Consider the following 18,472-nt stretch of genomic DNA (forward strand, 5'->3'; position numbering starts at 1 on the left):
CGCCAGGTTGGATCTGAATGCAAATGGATGTCCGGTAAATTTCTCAAATGTCTGGTAAATTAAAATCTTCCCGGTCATGTTGTCTGCCAAATTTTCCTAAAGGAAACCCTGAAATGTATATATTGTTTTTATGCAGATTTGAGAATATTTCCATGACAATCTGTTGCCAATTGGATGGAAACCTATAGACACCCGAAAGACTAAAGTGTGCTAGTCCAATGTCACTTTGATCATGCCTGCACATCATGGTTCACCAGCAACCCCAAACATACAAAGAATATTTTCCCGGTATTTTATAAATGTTCCATCCTGAGAATAATCACTTTTTTCCCGGGTAACACGATATTTCCCACCCAAACCGGAAGTGTCATTCTCAAGTACATAGAGCATATTGATGTCTGGATTTGATTAGAGCTTTGATCGGCATGAAAATTCAAGTCTGATGCTACCTGAGCCTGATGAGCCATATATGAAGTCCTACATTAAAGATATTTTGTGAGCCCTACATTAAAGATATTTTGTGAGACCTACATTAAAGATATTTTATGAGCCCAAGCCCAAAAAAGGCCAAATGATTGTACCGTTATCCAATACATAGGCTATGACATAGGCTACTACACATTACGCACGACAGAAAAACATGAAAGCCCGCAGATGTAGCTATGTTAAAAAAATAAGATGACCACCCAAAGCCAGATGGAGATGTGTAAATTAGAAGTGCATTCTGTCCTTATATTACTGACGCATAAGACAGCGCTACAGGGAGACAGGACGGACAGCTGATCGTCCTCGCAGTGGCAGACCACGTGTAACAACACCTGCACAGGATCGGTACATCCGAACATCACACCTGCGGGACAGGTACAGGATGGCAACAACAACTGCCCGAGTTACACCAGGAACACACAATCCCTCCATCAGTGATCAGACTGTCCGTAATAGGCTGAGAGAGGCTGGACTGAGGGCTTGTAGACCTGTTGAAAGGCAGGTCCTCACCAGATATCACCAGCAACAACGTCGCCTATGGGCACAAACCCACCGTCGCTGGACCAGACAGGACTGGAAAGAAGTGCTCTTCACTGACGAGTCGCGGTTTTGGCTCACAAGGGGTGATGGTTGGATTTGCGTTTATCGCTGAAGGAATGAGCGTTACACCGAGGCCTGTACTCTGGAGCGGGATCAATTTGGAGGTGGAGGGTCCATCATGGTCTGGGGCGGTGTGTCACAGCATCATCGGACTGAGCTTGTTGTCATTACAGGCAATTTCAATGCTGTGCGTTACAGGGAAGACATCCTCCTCCCTCATGTGGTACCCTTCTTGCAGGCTCATCCTGACATGACCCTCCAGCATGACAATGCCACCAGCCATACTGCTCGTTCTGTGCGTGATTTCCTGCAAGACAGGAATGTCAGTGTTCTGCCATGACCAGCGAAGAGCCCGGATCTCAATCCCATTGAGCACGTCTGGGACCTGTTGGATCGGAGGGTGAGGGCTAGGGCCATTCCCCCTAGAAATGTCCGGGATCTTGCAGGTGCCTTGGTGGAAGTGTGGGGTAACATCTCACAGCAAGAACTGGCAAATCTGGTGCAGTCCATAAGGAGGAGATGCACTGCAGTACTTAATGCAGCTGGTGGCCACAATAGATTCTGACTTACTTTTAATTTTGACCCCCCCTTTGTTCAGGAACACATTATTCAATTTCTGTTAGTCACATGTCTGTGGAACTTGTTCAGTTTATGTCTCAGTTGTTGAATCTTGTTATATTCATACAAATATTTATACATGTTAAGTTTGCTGAAAATAAACACAATTGACAGTGAGAGGACGTTTCTTTTTTTGCTGAGTTTATTTTTGTGCCACAAAAGCCAAGTAGATATACATGTTTATAAACACAGGGCCGCTACAATTATTGTTATACAGTAAATTTCGATCTGTCCCTTAGGTAGCAAACTTGAAGACGTCGTGACGAACTTGCGGGCAATGGGTTCAGAACAACAACAACAAAACTTAATACAAAAAATATCTATACCACCACCCAAAACGGCACTTGGCGAGTAGAAGTGCAAAGGGGCATGTACTAGGCACAGGTTGACTCCTATCTGTGCACCTGCCTGCCAACACCTACCCATGAGCCCCCTCTCTTTCCATTTACTGTAACCAGCATCCTTACCCACTGACACGACCAACACCGAATGTTCATGGACGGTCAGTCCACCCTGGCCTTCATTTCAATGTCCACATATGCTATTTTTTGGTATGTCCACAGATGTTGATTTTTGGTCTGGTCCGGACCGGCCATGATTTGACCGAAACAAACGTCTATGATTGGTTCAGATTGGTCCAGACCAGACAAATGAACCAATCATAGACATCTATTTTTCACAAGTTTGGAGAGCACAGTACAGTACGGTAAAGTTTTTAAAAAGTTGAGTAGAATATAGCTCAGTACAGTGCAGTACAGTAGAGTAGTATAGAGTAGAGTTCAGTACAGTAGAGCACATGAGTTGAGTACACTATACTGTACTATACTGTACTCTACTGAGCTCTACTGTGCTGTACTTTGATGTCAAACTTGTGAAACATAGATGTCTGTGATTGGTTCAGATTTGGTCCTGTCCGGACCAACCAAATTTGGTCTTGCTTAGTGGAGGAGCTCATTAAAATAGCCAGTGTGTAGAATAATAACCAAATATGCAAAGGAGGATTTTGCATATTAATACCTTTTGTGTACCTATTTAGGATACATCGCCATGGAGAGAATGACATTTATATCTATAATTATGCATTTCTGTGTAATACAGATCGGGGACCCATGAAAAATGTCTGTTACCGCAATTCCGTTACCGGGTGTAAATCCACTTACTGTGGCTCAATAATCAAAATATCTTTTTTTTCAGAGTCAAGGTGTCATGTCATAGCTAACTTCCCATTCTTTCGGTAGACATCTTTTAATCTTAGTCTTGAGGAGATATTTAACAGATCTTTTGAAAAACATGGTCACATGAAAAACGGAGGGAGATTTTACCGAAATTATTTTACTAAAATGTGCATATGCACAGTTCTTCCAGTAAATGTGTTTCTGTAAAATGTTCTGTGTAAATTGTTAAAAGTAGTCATTGTGCATAGAGTGGTATGGTTTGTTAAATTTTTAAATCAAAGGTTTTTGTTTGGAATACATTTTAAGTGAAAAATCTGAGTCTCAGCGCAGTTCCCTTTCCATGGAATTGCCCAGTAGTAGTCATGTAGTCCCACGCTATGCAGTGGACCATGAAGTTGCTAAAATAACCATCTAACTGAGTCACACTATCAACAAATTAGCGTCTTGTTTATCTTTAACAAGGGCAGCACATCTGCTCATCCTTATTTCATTGCTACTTTAAAGCATGTTTTGCCTTTGAATGTGTATTTCTGGCCCAAGACAGTGGTATAGTTACGTGTGATGCTGTGTTGGGGTATATAGTACATTTGTAAATGTTATTTTCCCCTTTTCAGGTTCCAACGGCACGTTCACACTTATCGTATTCTTCCTGATGCAGACGGCCTGTTGGCTGTACAGGTGAGTAACCATCATCAGTGTAACTTTCCAAACCCCCTCACATACACACATGACCTAATCCTGACAGTAACCAGGCTAATACTGTAGCATATCCTACATGTGCAAGCATGATATTATCCTCTTGTAGCATCCACTTTTGACAAAGAATGGACAGTACAATACTGTAGTTGTTATCCTTACAAAAGAGTTGTGTTATTTTCTGTTGTAAGGGAAACAGGAAGTGTCTTGTTACTAGGCTCATTCGGCCTTAGGCCTTTTTGTTTGAATGGCATCTCTGCCATGCGGCTGCATGCTTGGAGAATGACAGCTGCACAGAGGAGAAATTGTGTGTCTGTGTGTGTCTCACAGATTCCTGACCTACCCACTCGTTGACCAGTGCTCTAAGGAGGATGGGTCTGTTTGTACTTTGTGTATGTGTGTGTGTGTGTGTGTCGTGGACAAGGATGTGTGTGTTGAGGGTTAGTTGGGCGGGGGATAGGGATGGTTCGGATTAGTGTGTGTGTGGCGGTTGTATGGGTGTGTTTTAGATAGTGACTATAGGGGACGACTCCTTTCAAGAGCCGCAGCTCCTGGTCCTAATTATCAGGAATGAGAAGAAAGAAAAAAAACACAGCAACGAAAAACATTTGAGGCAGCCCGCAAACCAGCCTGTGCATTCCTTTACCATATCTGGTGAAAAAACAACAGCTCAATAACAATTGTCTCATAGAGACAGTCATGTAATGAGTCTTTGATTTGAAAACACCATGTAAACGTTATTTTCAGATGAGGGCTGTGCTACATTTACTGTAGCGCTGCTTCGCTTGTTTTCCACTGAAGTCAGTAAAGTCCCCAATAAGCAGATTGTCTCACTGGCTTTGCTATAAAAACATTACCACATAGGGATTGCGTGGTTGCTTTCTTGTCTTTCTGTGGGGGCTATTTTATAGAAGGGATATTTTGAGCTAAAAGACAGGCTGTTTTTGTCTCCCTGAGTCGTTTAGTCTGTATTTTCTTTGTAATCACTTTTCAAGAGTTCCTCGAAAAAATGCATCAACCATTAGAAGAGTCCCTGGCAACTGGAGCAGGTAATGTCTGCCAAAAATGGTTTTTCAAACCACATAATGAAAACAAACGTTTCTAAAATAAGACGTACAGGAAAGGGGCTTTTAGTTTGCAGTGTTGCTGTGTGTGCCCTTTGGGTCCTGTGTCTGAGAGTGTGTCCGTGGCATCTAATGTGTGTGTGTGTGTGTGTGTGTGTGTGTGTGTGTGTGTGTGTGGTGTGTGTGTGTGTGTGTGTGTGTGTGTGTGTGTGTGTGTGTGTGTGTGTGTGTGTGTGTGTGTCTGAGAGTGTGTCTGTGACATCTAATATGTGTGTGTGTGTGTGTGTGTGTGTGTGTGACTGGCACGTAATGTGTTTGTCTATGACTGTTGAATGTGTGTTTCCCCCTCCATGTTTACTGTACGTATCTGAGACAGCTGGCTGTTGGAGTGTTGTTTATAGCGGGCAGCGTTTGTGCGTGTGTACGGTAGACTGGCTCAGAACACAGAGGTCAGCTAGTAATCTGCTGGAACACTGTGACTCATGGCAGCCAACCTTGCCAGTGACCAGAAGCTGGGGGGTTGTTTGTGACATCATCTCCTGTCCTGTGGCTGATTAGTAGTGGTTTCTGCAGCCTGCTTGGCAGTGAGTGTTTGATGTGGTTCTTGTTCTGGCTATGCAAACAGAGGTGAGTGGTTGTGGCTTCTGTTTGGCACCTCCAGGGCCTAAGAGACCGCACCTCTACTCCAAGGGACCCTCCTGAGCATATCCAGGTCCATTTTGTTTTGGTGGACACTGTTCGAACAACACATGCGTATCCTGAACAGGTTCTTATGGATTTGAGCCATTTGTACGGTCTTCCAAGCTTTAGGAACTTTAGAGAAACAGTTTATAAACATTATCTTGATGGACGGTTTGCAGCTTATTCTGGCACCAGTTCAGGGAATTTGTTCATCTATCCTGTAAATAAAGGAAACTCTCATGAAGATCACATGTGTTGTGTAGTGTCACAATTGTCGTCATGGAGAGAAGACCAAGGCGTAGCGGGAATGTGGATACTCATATTTTAATTTAAAAAAATAGTAAAGCATCCACCGGACAAAAAACAATACACACGACAGGAACAGTCTTGCAGGCACACAAAACGCAATGCAAGAACAACTACCCACAACCCCAAAGAAAAACACACACTACTATATAGGACTCCCAATCAAAGGCAACTCAACACACCTGCCTTCAATTGGGAGTCCAATCACCAACACAACACTTAACACACAAAAACCTGCCACGTCCTGACCAAAACTAATACAATTGCTCCCTCTGCTGGTCAGGACGTGACATGTAGGTTCTGTATCATGTGTTTATGGTATTTTTGACCTTTCTGGGTAACCACAGCCCATGTATGTATAACCACAGCCCATGTATGTTCATTCTTATATGTTTAAGCAAATTGCTATGTCTGTGAATGTCTATTTATATTATAATTATGTCTATGCCGTATGTGTGTTTCCCCACAGACATCTCAAGGGGTGCAGGTGAACTGTTTCCGTACGCTGGGGGACCTGGTGTTGGGGTACCAGCACCCTCATAAGGGTCTGGTCACCCCCCTGCTGTACCCTGTGGGGAGGGACACAGAGCCTGGTGAGGAGAGCTCAGGTGATGATGAGAAGCCAGGGCTGGTGTGGAATCCCAGCCCAGCCCCAGTCTCGGTCAGTACAGCTCCCCCAGCAGGACCCCCAGTCACCCCATCTCCCCACCTCCTCTTCCTCCACAGGCTGCAGGAGCTGAACACACCCAGGTACACACTCCCTAACACCAATCACACATCAGGAGAACACAGATATAGTTCCAGTTCCACACATACATAGAAAAAATGTTCAATATTGGTCTGGGGCTATTTAGGGTACTTTAGCACTGTAGGACTTTCCTGTGGCATCTAGGAATCCCCTTTCCCTTCCTTTTCAGCTTGCCTGAGTGCTGATTTCAGGCTTACATTTGCGAACACTCACAATAAACGTTGTTTCTTTTCAACAGAGTGTGTTGAATGTTGTTTTTTTTTTACACAAACATTCCATTCCGTTCGTTTAATCTACTCTTTCTGGTAAAATGATGGATAACCCACATAAAATGTAGATTTTTTTTTACTGTGGTTTCACAGCATGGCAGGTGAGGTGGTTGGGCTGCTCAGTGAGTATCTGTGCAGTGAGCTGCCTCTGGATGTGGAGGGTCTGCGTAGAGGAGCAAAAGGCCTACTCCATCTACACCACACCCTGGGCACCGCATGCCAGGGACTTAACAGGTGGGTTTCAGCATTTTGCTACTGCTATTACAGTTAAAGTGTTGTATGTAATTTTGTGTTTGTGATGTGATGGATTTGTTGGTTATCACAGGGAGAAAATGAAACTGATTGTCTGATCCACAGTGAGATTGATCTGACCATGTCTGGTTTGGAGACGCTGGCCAAAGTGTTTGACCATCCCACCTACCCTTTCACCTCCACCAAGTCACAGGTACATCCCATCTGTGATATACCCTGTCTGTCCTACCCGTTCTGTCCTTTTTTTACCCCGTTTTCTCCCCAATTTCGTGGCATCCAATTGGTAGTTACAGTCTTGTCTCGTCGCTGCAACTCCCGTACGGACTCGGGAGTGGCGAAGGTCGAGAGCCGTGCGTCCTCCGAAACACAACCCAATCCAGCCAAACCGCACTGCTTCTTGACACAATTCCCACTTAACCAATGCGTCGGAGGAAACACCGTACACCTGGCGACCGTGTCAGCGTGCACTGCGCCCGGCCCGCCACAGGAGTCGCTAGTGCGTGATGGGACAAGGACATCCCTGCCCGCCAAACCCCCCCCCCCCAACCCGGATGACACTGGGCCAATTGTGCACCGCCCCATGGGTCTCCAGGTCGCGGCCTGCTAAGACAGAGCATGGACTCGAACCCAGAATCTCTGGTGGCACAACTAGCACTGCGATGCAGTGCCTGAGACCACTGCGCCACTCGGATGGCCCCTACGCGGTCTGTCCTACCCTGTCTGTCCTATCCTGTCTACTCGACTATGGTCCACAACGGACCCACAAACTAAGAAGACATAAAATAAATGGAAATCTGATCTGCTACGCCCTCTAGTGTACCAATTGAGAAAAATAACTTTCACAGCGCATCACTGTTAAGAAAGTTGAAAATAAAACACCTCTAAATATGTTCCATTCATGGGGTACAATTATATATTTATATCTGTATTGCACATAGCACACAGCTACTTAATACAGTATATTACTGTTCCTCCTTTTAGAATATGGGCAGAGGTCCAGACATGGAGTTGGACAGCCTGCTGTGTAAGATCTCTGCCCTGGTCAGCCTGCTGTCCTCCCTGGAGAAGAGGGTATGTTCCCCCATACACACACTATCCCCCAATGCAAACCAGTCTGATATTCATTTACTATACAGTCTAAAGCTCTCTGTGCTCTTACTGTGCAGGTGCTGAAAGCTCTTCAAGATGCTGTGACCAATCACAACCTGGCTGTGCAGCCTGCCCCTCCCCGTGATCCCACCCCACCTCCGGCCCCAGTCCCTGCTCCTGCCCCAGCTCCGGCCCCAGTCCCTGCTCCAGCCCCTGCTCCATCCCCTGCTCCAGCTCCAGCCCCTTCTCCAGCCCCAGTCCATGCTCCAGCACTAGTCCCTCTAGCCAAGAACAATGCCAGGCCCATACCTGTCCACTCTTTTCAGGTGACAGAGAGAGACAAATGGCACTTCATACTTTTAGGGGGGCATACCAGCTGTTTAATCATATTTTGATCATTTTTTTGGTACAGTATAGTATATGTTGCATCATCTTTGTGTGTGTGTGTGTGTGTGTGTGTGTCTGTGTGTGTGTGTGTGTGTGTGTAGATTAAGATGGTGCGTTACGGCAGACAGACCGTGTCAGTGGACTTGGACACAGGAGTGCTGCTGTTTGACAAGAAGGCCGGGTCATTCGGAGCGGAGACAGTCTCACACGACCGGAGTAAGAGAATAACATCAACACCTGACATTACTTGACCCAGTTCGATGAAGAAGCTTTCAGTGAACCTAACGATTCCCCTCTTTTTCCTTGCTGGCGCACGTGTCAGTTCTGCAGCTAGTCAAGTTCCAGAGCAGTCCAGCCAAGCTGCGCATGGTAGTGGACAGTCATCACAACACCCCACGAGAGCTCATGTTTGAGAGTGCAAGGGTACATACAGGTCTACATTCATCTGTGTGTGTTGCCACCCATTGGATTCCATTGTAGTTTTTATATTGACTGAGAACACTCTTCCCTCCAGAAACGGGAGGCATTCTGCCAGCTGCTACAGCTGATGAAGACCAGACACTCCCATCTGAGTGAACCTGACGTCATCTCTGTGTTTGTGGGCAGCTGGAATATGGGTAACTACGGCATCAATAGAACCTCACTGTCATAGAGTAATATGTCTTCCACTATTACTGTCTGACATCAGAACTTTTACTGTTTTGGCTACGGTTATTACAGAGTTATTACAGGGTTATTACACTAGAAAGCCACAATTTTCTTATTAGAAACACCCTTTTTTTTATTTGAAGCACTAGATGGTCTATACTGAGTTGGACCCTTACTTATGATCTTAATGGCTGGGTGTCCAGGTGGCTCCCCTCCCCCTCGCAGTCTGCAGTCCTGGGTGACGTGCTGTGGTCTGGGGCGAACCCCAGATGAGTCCACGGCTCTGCTGCCTCATGACATCTACGCCCTGGGTACCCAGGAGAACTCTCAGGGGGAGAAGGAGTGGACCGAGCACGTCAAGGCTACCCTACACAGCTACACTCATATAGAGTACAAACAGGTGAGCATCAGTTTTTCCTCTATTGTTCTCCATTTAACTCCCCCCAAAAATTGGGACACAGACAATGTACAACAAAATCATACGTTTTAGAATACGGAGAAAGGAAATGTTGCACCAGATTTAGCAAACAGCTCATTTCCATCTGTTGTCCCCAGTCCTCTTTCTCCATCTCTCTCTGTTTCTTTTTCTCCATCTCCATGTCCCTCTTTTCCTCCATCTCTACTGTATGTGTCGCTCTTTCGCCATCTTTCTATCTCTGTCTCTTTCTTTCTTTCTGTCCCTATACCTTATTGGCCCTTTCTCCCAGATTTCAGTTTCTCTGATTGTCATGTGTTTGCATTATGTCATTATGCCCTTGCTCACCTTATAGGATATCTGTTTGATGTACTTTTTCTTTTACCCATTCATCCTGAAGCAATGATAGGTGTTTATCTCTCTGTGACAGTTACTTTACATGCTCAATTACGTATATAAACCCTGGATTGCGGATGCTATGTATTGGCCAATGAGAGGGTTTGAAACCATCAGTGGGCATTATTGGCACTCCCTAGGAGAGAGGGTTCTCCATAGGAATGAATGGAATTCTACAGTATTTCAATTAACTGTTTTAAGGACAAAATTACATGAATTTCAGTATTTTGTTGTTGCAGTGGGGACAGTAAAATTCGAACTTTCAAAAAGTATGCTTTAAGGAAAATAATTGTATATATTTAAAAATATATATTTGTATGTTTAGCTCACATAATATAATGAAAAAGTATGCATTAATGTGTCTGTAATGGAATAAACGTGGCAAAACAATGCATTTCTATAGCTTCCAAAATATTTTTTTTTACAACAGTGGTGGAGTGCCAAGATGGGGGCGTGGTAGCTTCAAAACAGCTTCACATGATAGTCATCTAGTGTAAATATAAATCGTTGGTATAAACTGGAAGTCTAGAGACATTTACATTTACATTTTAGTCATTTAGCAGACGCTCTTATCCAGAGCGACTTACAGTAGTGAATGCATACATTTCATACATTTTTTCGTACTGGTCCCCCGTAAGAGCATCTTAAGGTTTATTGCTCATTCATTTACCAGATACTTACTGGAGTTAGCCTAGCAATAAAATGTCTAAAAACCATTGCTCATGTCTATGATTATGATACTTCCATGAAAAATCAAGACATATATGTTAACATTACTTTAGCTTTTTTCAAACAGCAGCATTGTAGGCCGATGTCTTAATTGCTCCGTTATAGTGTGCTGTGGTTATGTGTCCTGCAGGTGGCAGTACAGTCCCTGTGGAACATGAGGCTGGCAGTGTTTGTGAAGCCGGAGCACGAGAGTCGCATCAGCCATGTAAACACAGCCAGTGTGAAGACTGGCCTGGGGAACACACTGGGTATAATGCCAGGCCCCTACTTGGGCGTCGGGTCGGCTACCCATAACACCATACCCTCCTCCTCGTCTCAGAAAACAATGTGTAGTATACACATCCAAATACCAGTGGAGACTGCTGAGGGAAGGACGGCTCATAGTCATGGATGGAATGGAGTCAATGGAATGTCAAGGAAACTACATGTTTGATACCATTCCATTGACTCTATTCCAGGCATTATTATGAGCTGTCCTCCCGTCAGCAGCCTCCACTGACACATAGTGTATCTTTGGCGTAGCCTACAGCCGAAGACACGTGTCAAACTCATTCCACGGAGGGCCTACGGGTTTTTGCTCCTCCCTTGTACTTGACTGATGAATTAAAGTCACTAATTAGTAAAGAACTCCCCTCACATGGTTGTCTAGGTCTTAATTGGAAGGAACAAAACAAAAACCTGCAGACACTCGGCCCTCCGTAGAATGAGTTTCCGAGCATGAAATCCGAGCATGATCAACAGGAATGAGATGTTGTGTTTTATTAACTAACTGAGGTAAACCTTTAAAATGTCAAATCTGTTTGTTTCCAGGAAATAAAGGTGCTGTTGGGGTTTCCTTACACTTCAACAGTACTTCTTTTGGATTTGTTAACTGCCACCTGACCTCTGGCAGTGAGAAAGTACTCAGGTATGTACATATTGTATTCACCAGTGGAGGCTACTGAGGGGAGGACGGCTCATAATAATGGCCGGAACAGAGTGAATGGCATCAAACTATGTGTTTGATGCATTTGATACCGTTCCGCTAATTCCGCTCCAGCCATTACCACGAGTCCGTCCTCCCCAATTATGGTGCCACCAACCTCCTGTGGTATACACAACTGTATACACACCTATTTCCAATGTTCAGCTGTTTGGTATATCATTTGGGTGTTAGCTGACGGATAAAACATTAGGGAAACGTTCAACACAACTATCATCAGATTGATGTACACTGTGTACTTTCTATATAAGGACATTCCAGGGCTGTAGAGTGTATACGTTTCCAATGTATGTACGCAGCATGTCTATGTGTGTGAGTTGATGTTGTCCCTCCCTGTGCTTGTGGTCCTGTCAGGAGGAACCAGAACTGTGCGGACATCCTCAGACTGTTGTCCCTGGGTGACCGGCAGCTCAGTGCCTTTGACGTCAGCCTGCGCTTCACACATCTCTTCTGGTGTGGAGACCTCAACTACAGACTAGATCTGGACGTACAGGTCAGACAAACCCTGTCTCCTCTCCCCTCTCTGTTTTGTTGTTCCCCAGCAAATTTTGTATAACCCGAAAACAAGAATCTTCATAGACCCAGAACCCTACCTTGAATTCTCTCATACTGAATTGCTATTGCTTTACAGGACATTCTGAAACATGTTTCCAAGCGGGAGTTTGATGAGCTCATGTGTGCTGACCAGCTGACGCGAGAACGACACAAGAGGAAGGCCTTCCTCAATTTCAGTGAGTAGCATCCTACTGACGTCATGTCAAACTGTGTGTTCCTGTGCGGGTGAAAATACCTGTGTTATTTATTCTTGTCAATAATTTCTCTTCGTTGCTTTTGTCTCTGAATCTACCCCTTCTCTCTCCCTTTCTCTCACGTTGTCCTGGTTAAGAGGAAGAGAAGATTGCGTTTCCACCCACCTATCGGTACGAGAGGGGGTCCAGGGACAGTTACCTGTGGCAGAAGTACAAGACCTCTGGCGTGAGTCTATCTCCTTGTGACACTATCTGACCCAACCTCTCAAAGCTACATTGTGTCCAAATCAGCGTGTTGTCTGAATTACATTCAATCGGTAAGTGATGAATAATCCACACAAAGCATAATTTGTGAGCCTTGTGAAAGCAGCTGGCAAATAAGGGAATTGCGTAATGCTAGGTTGGGAACCTTCGCTTCTTCAACTAGTGTAACCTGCCCCTCTAAACATTCTAAACAAAGAAGTATAGCTCACGACTGGATTTACTGTGTGTGTAACCCAATCAGTCTCTATTGGGGACACAGGGGGTAGGTAGTTGCTTTGACGGCAGCTGTCACCATGACTACTAAAACTACCTCACAGAGTGAAATGGCTGGTATGATTGGAATGCAGTGTTCCCTACATTATATAATAAAACATGTCTAAATCAATTCTATGTTTAATGTGTCCGCATCGAACACACACAAACACACAATAAATATAGCCATTCTTCTATTCTGTGTCTACAGGTGCGTGTCAATGTGCCATCATGGTGTGACCGGATTCTGTGGAAGTCTTACTCAGAGACACATATCACCTGCAACTCCTATGGTGGGTTTAGGATAACGATATGGATGAGAAATTTTGATGGGGCTGGGGGCCACAAAAAAACAGAACTCATCATGAGGGGCCGCAGTGGCTCATGGGTCTGCGTACCCTCCCAACCCCATCCCCTTGTGAGAAAACATTTTAGCGGCCCCCCTCATGACAGCAATGAGCGATATTTACATTTTAAAGTTAATTTCCTGCAATTCTACTCATTTTGCCATGGGGCGGAGAAAAACATTAGCAGTTTTGAAGCTAATTTCCGGCAATTCTACAGTCGTGGCCAAAAGTTTGACAATGACACAAATATACATTTTCACAAAGTCTGCTGCTTCAGTGTCTTTAGATATTTTTGTCAGATGTTACTATGGAAATACTGAAGTATAATTACAAGCATTTCTTAAGTGTCAAAGGCTTTTATTGACAATTACATGAAGTTGATGCAAAGAGTCAATATTTGCAGTGTTGACCCTTCTTTTTCAAGACCTCTGCAATCCGCCCTGGCATGCTGTCAATTAACTTCTGGGCCACATCCTGACTGATGGCAGCCCATTCTTGCATAATCAATGCTTGGAGTTTGTCAGAATTTGTGGGTTTTTGTTTGTCCACCTGCCTCTTGAGGATTAACCACAAGTTGTCAATGGGCTTAAGGTCTGAGGAGTTTCCTGGCCATGGACCCAAAATATCGATGTTTTGTTCCCCAAGCCACTTAGTTATCACTTTTGCCTTATGGCAAGGTGCTCCATCATGCTGGAAAAGGCATTGTTCGTCACCAAACTGTTCCTGGATGGTTGGGAGAAGTTGCTCTCGGAGGATGTGTTGGTACCATTCTTTATTCATGGCTGTGTTCTTAGGCAAAATTGTGAGTCAGCCCACTCCCTTGGCTGAGAAGCAACCCCACACATGAATGGTCTCAGGATGCTTTACTGTTGGCATGACACAGGACTGATGGTAGCGCTCACCTTGTCTTCTCCGGACAAGCTTTTTTCCGGATGCCCCAAACAATCGGAAAGAGGATTCATCAGAGAAAATGACTTTACTCCAGTCCTCAGCAGTTCAATCCCTGTAACTTTTGCAGAATATCAGTCTGTCCCTGATGTTTTTCCTGGAGAGAAGTGGCTTCTTTGCTGCCCTTCTTGACACCAGGCCATCCTCCAAAAGTCTTTGTCTCACTGTGCGTGCAGATGCACTCACACCTGCCTGCTGCCATTCCTGAGCAAGCTCTGTACTGGTGGTGCCCCGATCCCGCAGCTGAATCAACTTTAGGAGACGGTCCTGGCGCTTGCTGGACTTTCTTGGGCGCCCTGAAGCCTTCTTTACAACAATTGAACCGCTCTCCTTGAAGTTCTTGATGATCGATAAATGGTTGATTTAGGTGCAATCTTACTGGCAGCAATATCCTTTCCTGTGAAGCCCTTTTTGTGCAAATCAATGATGACGGCGCGTGTTTCCTTGCAGGTAACGGTGGTTGACAGAGGAAGAACAATGACTCCAAGCACCACCTTCCTTTTGAAGCTTCCAGTCTGTTATTCGAACTCAATCAGCATGACAGAGTGATCTCCAGCCTTGTCCTCGTCAACACTCACACCTGTGTTAACAAGAGAATCACTGACATGATGTTAGCTGGTCCTTTTGTGGCAGGGCTGAAATGCAGTGGAAATGTTTTTGGGATTCAGTTCATTTGCATGGCAAAGAGGGACTTTGCAATTAATTGCAATTCATCTGATCACTCTTCATAACATTCTGGAGTATATGCAAATTACCATCATACATACTGAGGCAGCAGTCTTTGTGAAAATTAATATTTGTGTCATTCTCAAAACTTTTGGCCACGACTGTACACATTTTGCCATAGGGTGCAGGCAAATGTTTGCAGTTTTTTATATGATAACTGATGATCAGTGGGCCCCACCTCGGTCGGGGCCCACTGGACCATGCTTACTACAAGTTTAGATAGCTAGCCACTAGACTAACATATCAATCGTAAATAAAATTGCTGACGTGCTAACTGAGTGACTGCTGATGCACAACCACATTTCAAAATTGCACCCTGTGTATTCTATTATTCTAACTCTCAACAGTAAGTGGAGACCCCGATTGAGTTCCAACCAAAAACAAATACATGTATGTAAAATTTGTTTAATAAATTGTATTTTTGTTATTATTATTATTGGGCCACAGGCCTACAAAATGGGGGCTGTGGGCAGCTGATTGCCCATCCCTGGTTTAGGACATAAAAATTAACAATCTTTTTCAGGACCCTGTCTTTCAAAGATAATTCGTAAAAATCAAAATAACTTCATTGCAGAGGGTTTAAACACTGTTTCCCATGCTTGTTCAATGAACCATAAACAATGAATGAACATGCACCTGTGGAACGGTCGTTAAGACAGTAAAAGCTTACAGACGGTAGGCAATTAAGGTCACAGTTATGAAAACTTAGAACACTAAAGAGGCCTTTCTACTGACTCTGAAAAACACCAAAAGAAAGATGCCCAGGGTAGAATCCCTGCTCATCTGCGTGAACGTGCCTTAGGCATGCTGCAAGGAGGCATGTGGACTGCAGATGTGGCCAGGGCAAGAAATTGCAATGTCCATACTGTGAGACGCCTAAGACAGTGCTACAGGGAGACAGGACGGACAGTTGATCGTCCTCGCAGTGGAGACCACGTGTAACAACACCTGCAAAGGATCAGTACATCCGAACACGACACCTGTGGGACAGGTACAGGATGGCAACAACAACTGCCCGAGTTACACCAGGAACGCACAATCCCTCAATCAGTGCTCAGACTGTCTGCAATAGGCTGAGAGAGGCTGGACTGAGGGCTTTTAGGCCTGTTGTAAGGCAGGTCCTCACCAGACATCACTGGCAACAACATCGCCTATGGGCACAAACCCACCGTCTCTGGACCAGACAGGACTGGCAAAAAGTGCCCTTATCTCAGCAGGGGTGATGGTCGGATTTGCGTTTATCATCAAAGGAATGAATGTTACACCGAGGCCTGTACTCTGGAGTGGGAACGATTTGGAGGTGGAGGGTCCGTCAAGGTCTGGGGTGGTGTGTCACAGGATCATCAGACTGAGCGTGATGTCATTGCAGGCAATCTCAACGCTGTTTGTTACAGGGAAGACATCCTCCTCCCTCATGTGGTACCCTTCCTGCAGGCTCATCCTGACATGACCCTCCAGCATGTCCAGCATGACAATGCCACCAGCCATACTGCTCGTTCTGTGCGTGATTTCCTGCAAGACAGGAATGTCAGTGTTCTGCCATGACCAGCGAAGAGCCCGGATCTCAATCCCATTGAGCACGTCTGGGACCTGTTGGATCAGAGGGTGAGGGCTAGGGCCATTCCCCCCAGAATTGTCTGGGAACTTGCAGGTGCCTTGGTGGAAGTGTGGGGTAACATCTCACAGCAAGAACTGGCAAATCTGGTGCAGTCCATGAGGACGAGATGCACTGCAGTACTTAATGCAGCTGGTGGCCACACCAGATTCTGACTGTTACTTTTGACCCTCCCTTTGTTCAGGGACACATTATTCAATTTCTGTTAGTCAAATGTCTATGGAACTCAGTTTGATGTCTCAGTTGTTGAATCTTATGTTCATACAAATATTTACACATGTTAAGTTTGCTGAAAATAAACGACAGTGAGAGGATGTTTATTTTTTTGCTGAGTTTATTTTTTGTTGGCTCGTAACATTATCCTCAGACATACAGTGCCTTCAGAAAGTATTCAGACCCCTTGACTTTTTCCACATTTTGTTACATTACAGCCTTATTCTAAAATGGATTACAGAAATAAAAATTGTCAGCAATACCACGTGAAGAAAAAGCAAAAACAGTTTCTTAGATATTCTTGCTAATTTATTAATAATAAAAAAACAGAAATACCTTATTTCCTTAAGTATTCAGACCCTTTGCTATAAGACTCGAAATTGAGCTCAGGTGCATCCTGTTGCCATTGATCATCCTTGAGATGTTTCTACAACTTGATTGGAGTCCACCTGTGGTAAATTCAATTAATTGAACATGATTTGGAAAGGCACACACCTGTCTATATAAGGTCCCACAGTTGACAGTGCATGTCAGAGCAAAAGCCAAGCCATGAGGTTGAAGGAATTGTCTGTAGAGCTCCGAGACTGGATTGTGTCAAGACACAGATCTGGGGAAGGGTACCAAAACATTTCTGCAGCATTGAAGGTCCCCAAGAACACAGTAGCTTCCATCTTTCTTAAATGGAAGAAGTTTGGAACCACCAAGACTCTTCCTAGAGCTGGCCGCCCGGCCAAACTGAGCAATCGGAGGAAAAGGGCCTTGGTCAGGGAGGTGACTTGGTCAGTCTGACAGAGCTCTTGAGTTCCTCTGTGGAGATGGGAGAACCTTCCAGAAGGACAACCATCTCTGCAGCACCACCAATCAAGCCTTTATGTTAGAGTGGCCAGACAGAAGCCACTCCTCAGTAAAAGGCACATGACAGCCCGCTTGGAGTTTGCCAAAAGGCACCTAAAGACTCAGACCATGCGAAACAAGATTCTCTGATCTGATGAAACCAAGATTGAACTCTTTGGCCTGAATGCCAAGCATAACTTCCAGAGGAACCTGGCACCATCCCTACGGTGAAGCATGGTGGTGGCAGCATTATTCTGTTTGGATGTTTTTCAGTGGCAGGGACTGGGAGACTAGTCAGGATCGAGGCGAAGATGAACGGAGAAAAGTACAAAAGAGATCCTTGATGAAAACCTGCTCCAGAGCGCTGAAGACCTCAGAATGGGGAAAAGGTTCACCTTCCAACAGGACAACGACCTTAAGCACACAGCCAAGACAAAGCAGGAGTGACTTCGGGACAAACCTGTAAATGTCCTTGAGTGGCCTAGCCAGAGGCCGGACTTGAACCCAATCGAACATCTCTGGAGAAACCTGAAAATAGTTGTGCAGCGACACTCCCCATCCAACCTGACAGAGCTTGAGAGGATCTGCAGAGAAGAATGTGTGAAACTCCCCAAATACAGGTCTGCCAAGCTTGTAGCGTCATACCCAAGAAGACTCAAGGCTGTAATCGCTGCCAAAGGTGCTTCAACAAAGTACTGAGTAAATGGTCTGAATACTTATGTGAATGTGATATTTCCAGGTTTTATTTTTAATAAATGAGCAAAAATGTCTAAAATCCTGTTTTTGCTTTGTCATTATGGGGTATTGTGTGTAGATTGATGAGGGGGAAAAAAACGATTTAATACATTTTAAAATAAGACTGTAACCATAACAAAATGTGGAAAAAGTCTAGGGGCCTGATTACTTACCGAAGGCACTCAAACAGCGTTGTAGTTTAGCATTAGTGCACAGCAAATTGGATATCACAGTATTATTTCTCGTGG

The 18,472-nt window shown here is 44.7% G+C and overlaps 1 protein-coding gene across 1 annotated transcript in view; it reads left to right on the forward strand.

Annotated features, from left to right (window-relative positions):
- LOC106604736 (phosphatidylinositol 3,4,5-trisphosphate 5-phosphatase 2B) overlaps positions 1–18,472 on the forward strand; it is a 34,416-nt gene that overhangs the window by 8,819 nt on the left and 7,125 nt on the right. Inside the window, exons 2-17 of the mRNA XM_014199707.3 lie at positions 3,494–3,557; positions 6,096–6,376; positions 6,737–6,877; positions 7,001–7,088; positions 7,877–7,966; positions 8,062–8,310; positions 8,473–8,587; positions 8,694–8,794; positions 8,886–8,988; positions 9,223–9,419; positions 10,690–10,807; positions 11,370–11,466; positions 11,896–12,034; positions 12,173–12,272; positions 12,428–12,516; positions 13,018–13,099. Coding sequence (XP_014055182.3) covers positions 3,494–3,557; positions 6,096–6,376; positions 6,737–6,877; positions 7,001–7,088; positions 7,877–7,966; positions 8,062–8,310; positions 8,473–8,587; positions 8,694–8,794; positions 8,886–8,988; positions 9,223–9,419; positions 10,690–10,807; positions 11,370–11,466; positions 11,896–12,034; positions 12,173–12,272; positions 12,428–12,516; positions 13,018–13,099 — 2,054 coding nt within the window. The remainder of the gene's footprint in view (positions 1–3,493; positions 3,558–6,095; positions 6,377–6,736; positions 6,878–7,000; positions 7,089–7,876; positions 7,967–8,061; positions 8,311–8,472; positions 8,588–8,693; positions 8,795–8,885; positions 8,989–9,222; positions 9,420–10,689; positions 10,808–11,369; positions 11,467–11,895; positions 12,035–12,172; positions 12,273–12,427; positions 12,517–13,017; positions 13,100–18,472) is intronic.

Source organism: Salmo salar, chromosome 05, assembly GCF_965601325.2.
Source record: "Salmo salar chromosome 05, fSalSal1, whole genome shotgun sequence".
Classification (NCBI taxonomy): Eukaryota; Metazoa; Chordata; class Actinopteri; order Salmoniformes; family Salmonidae; genus Salmo; species Salmo salar.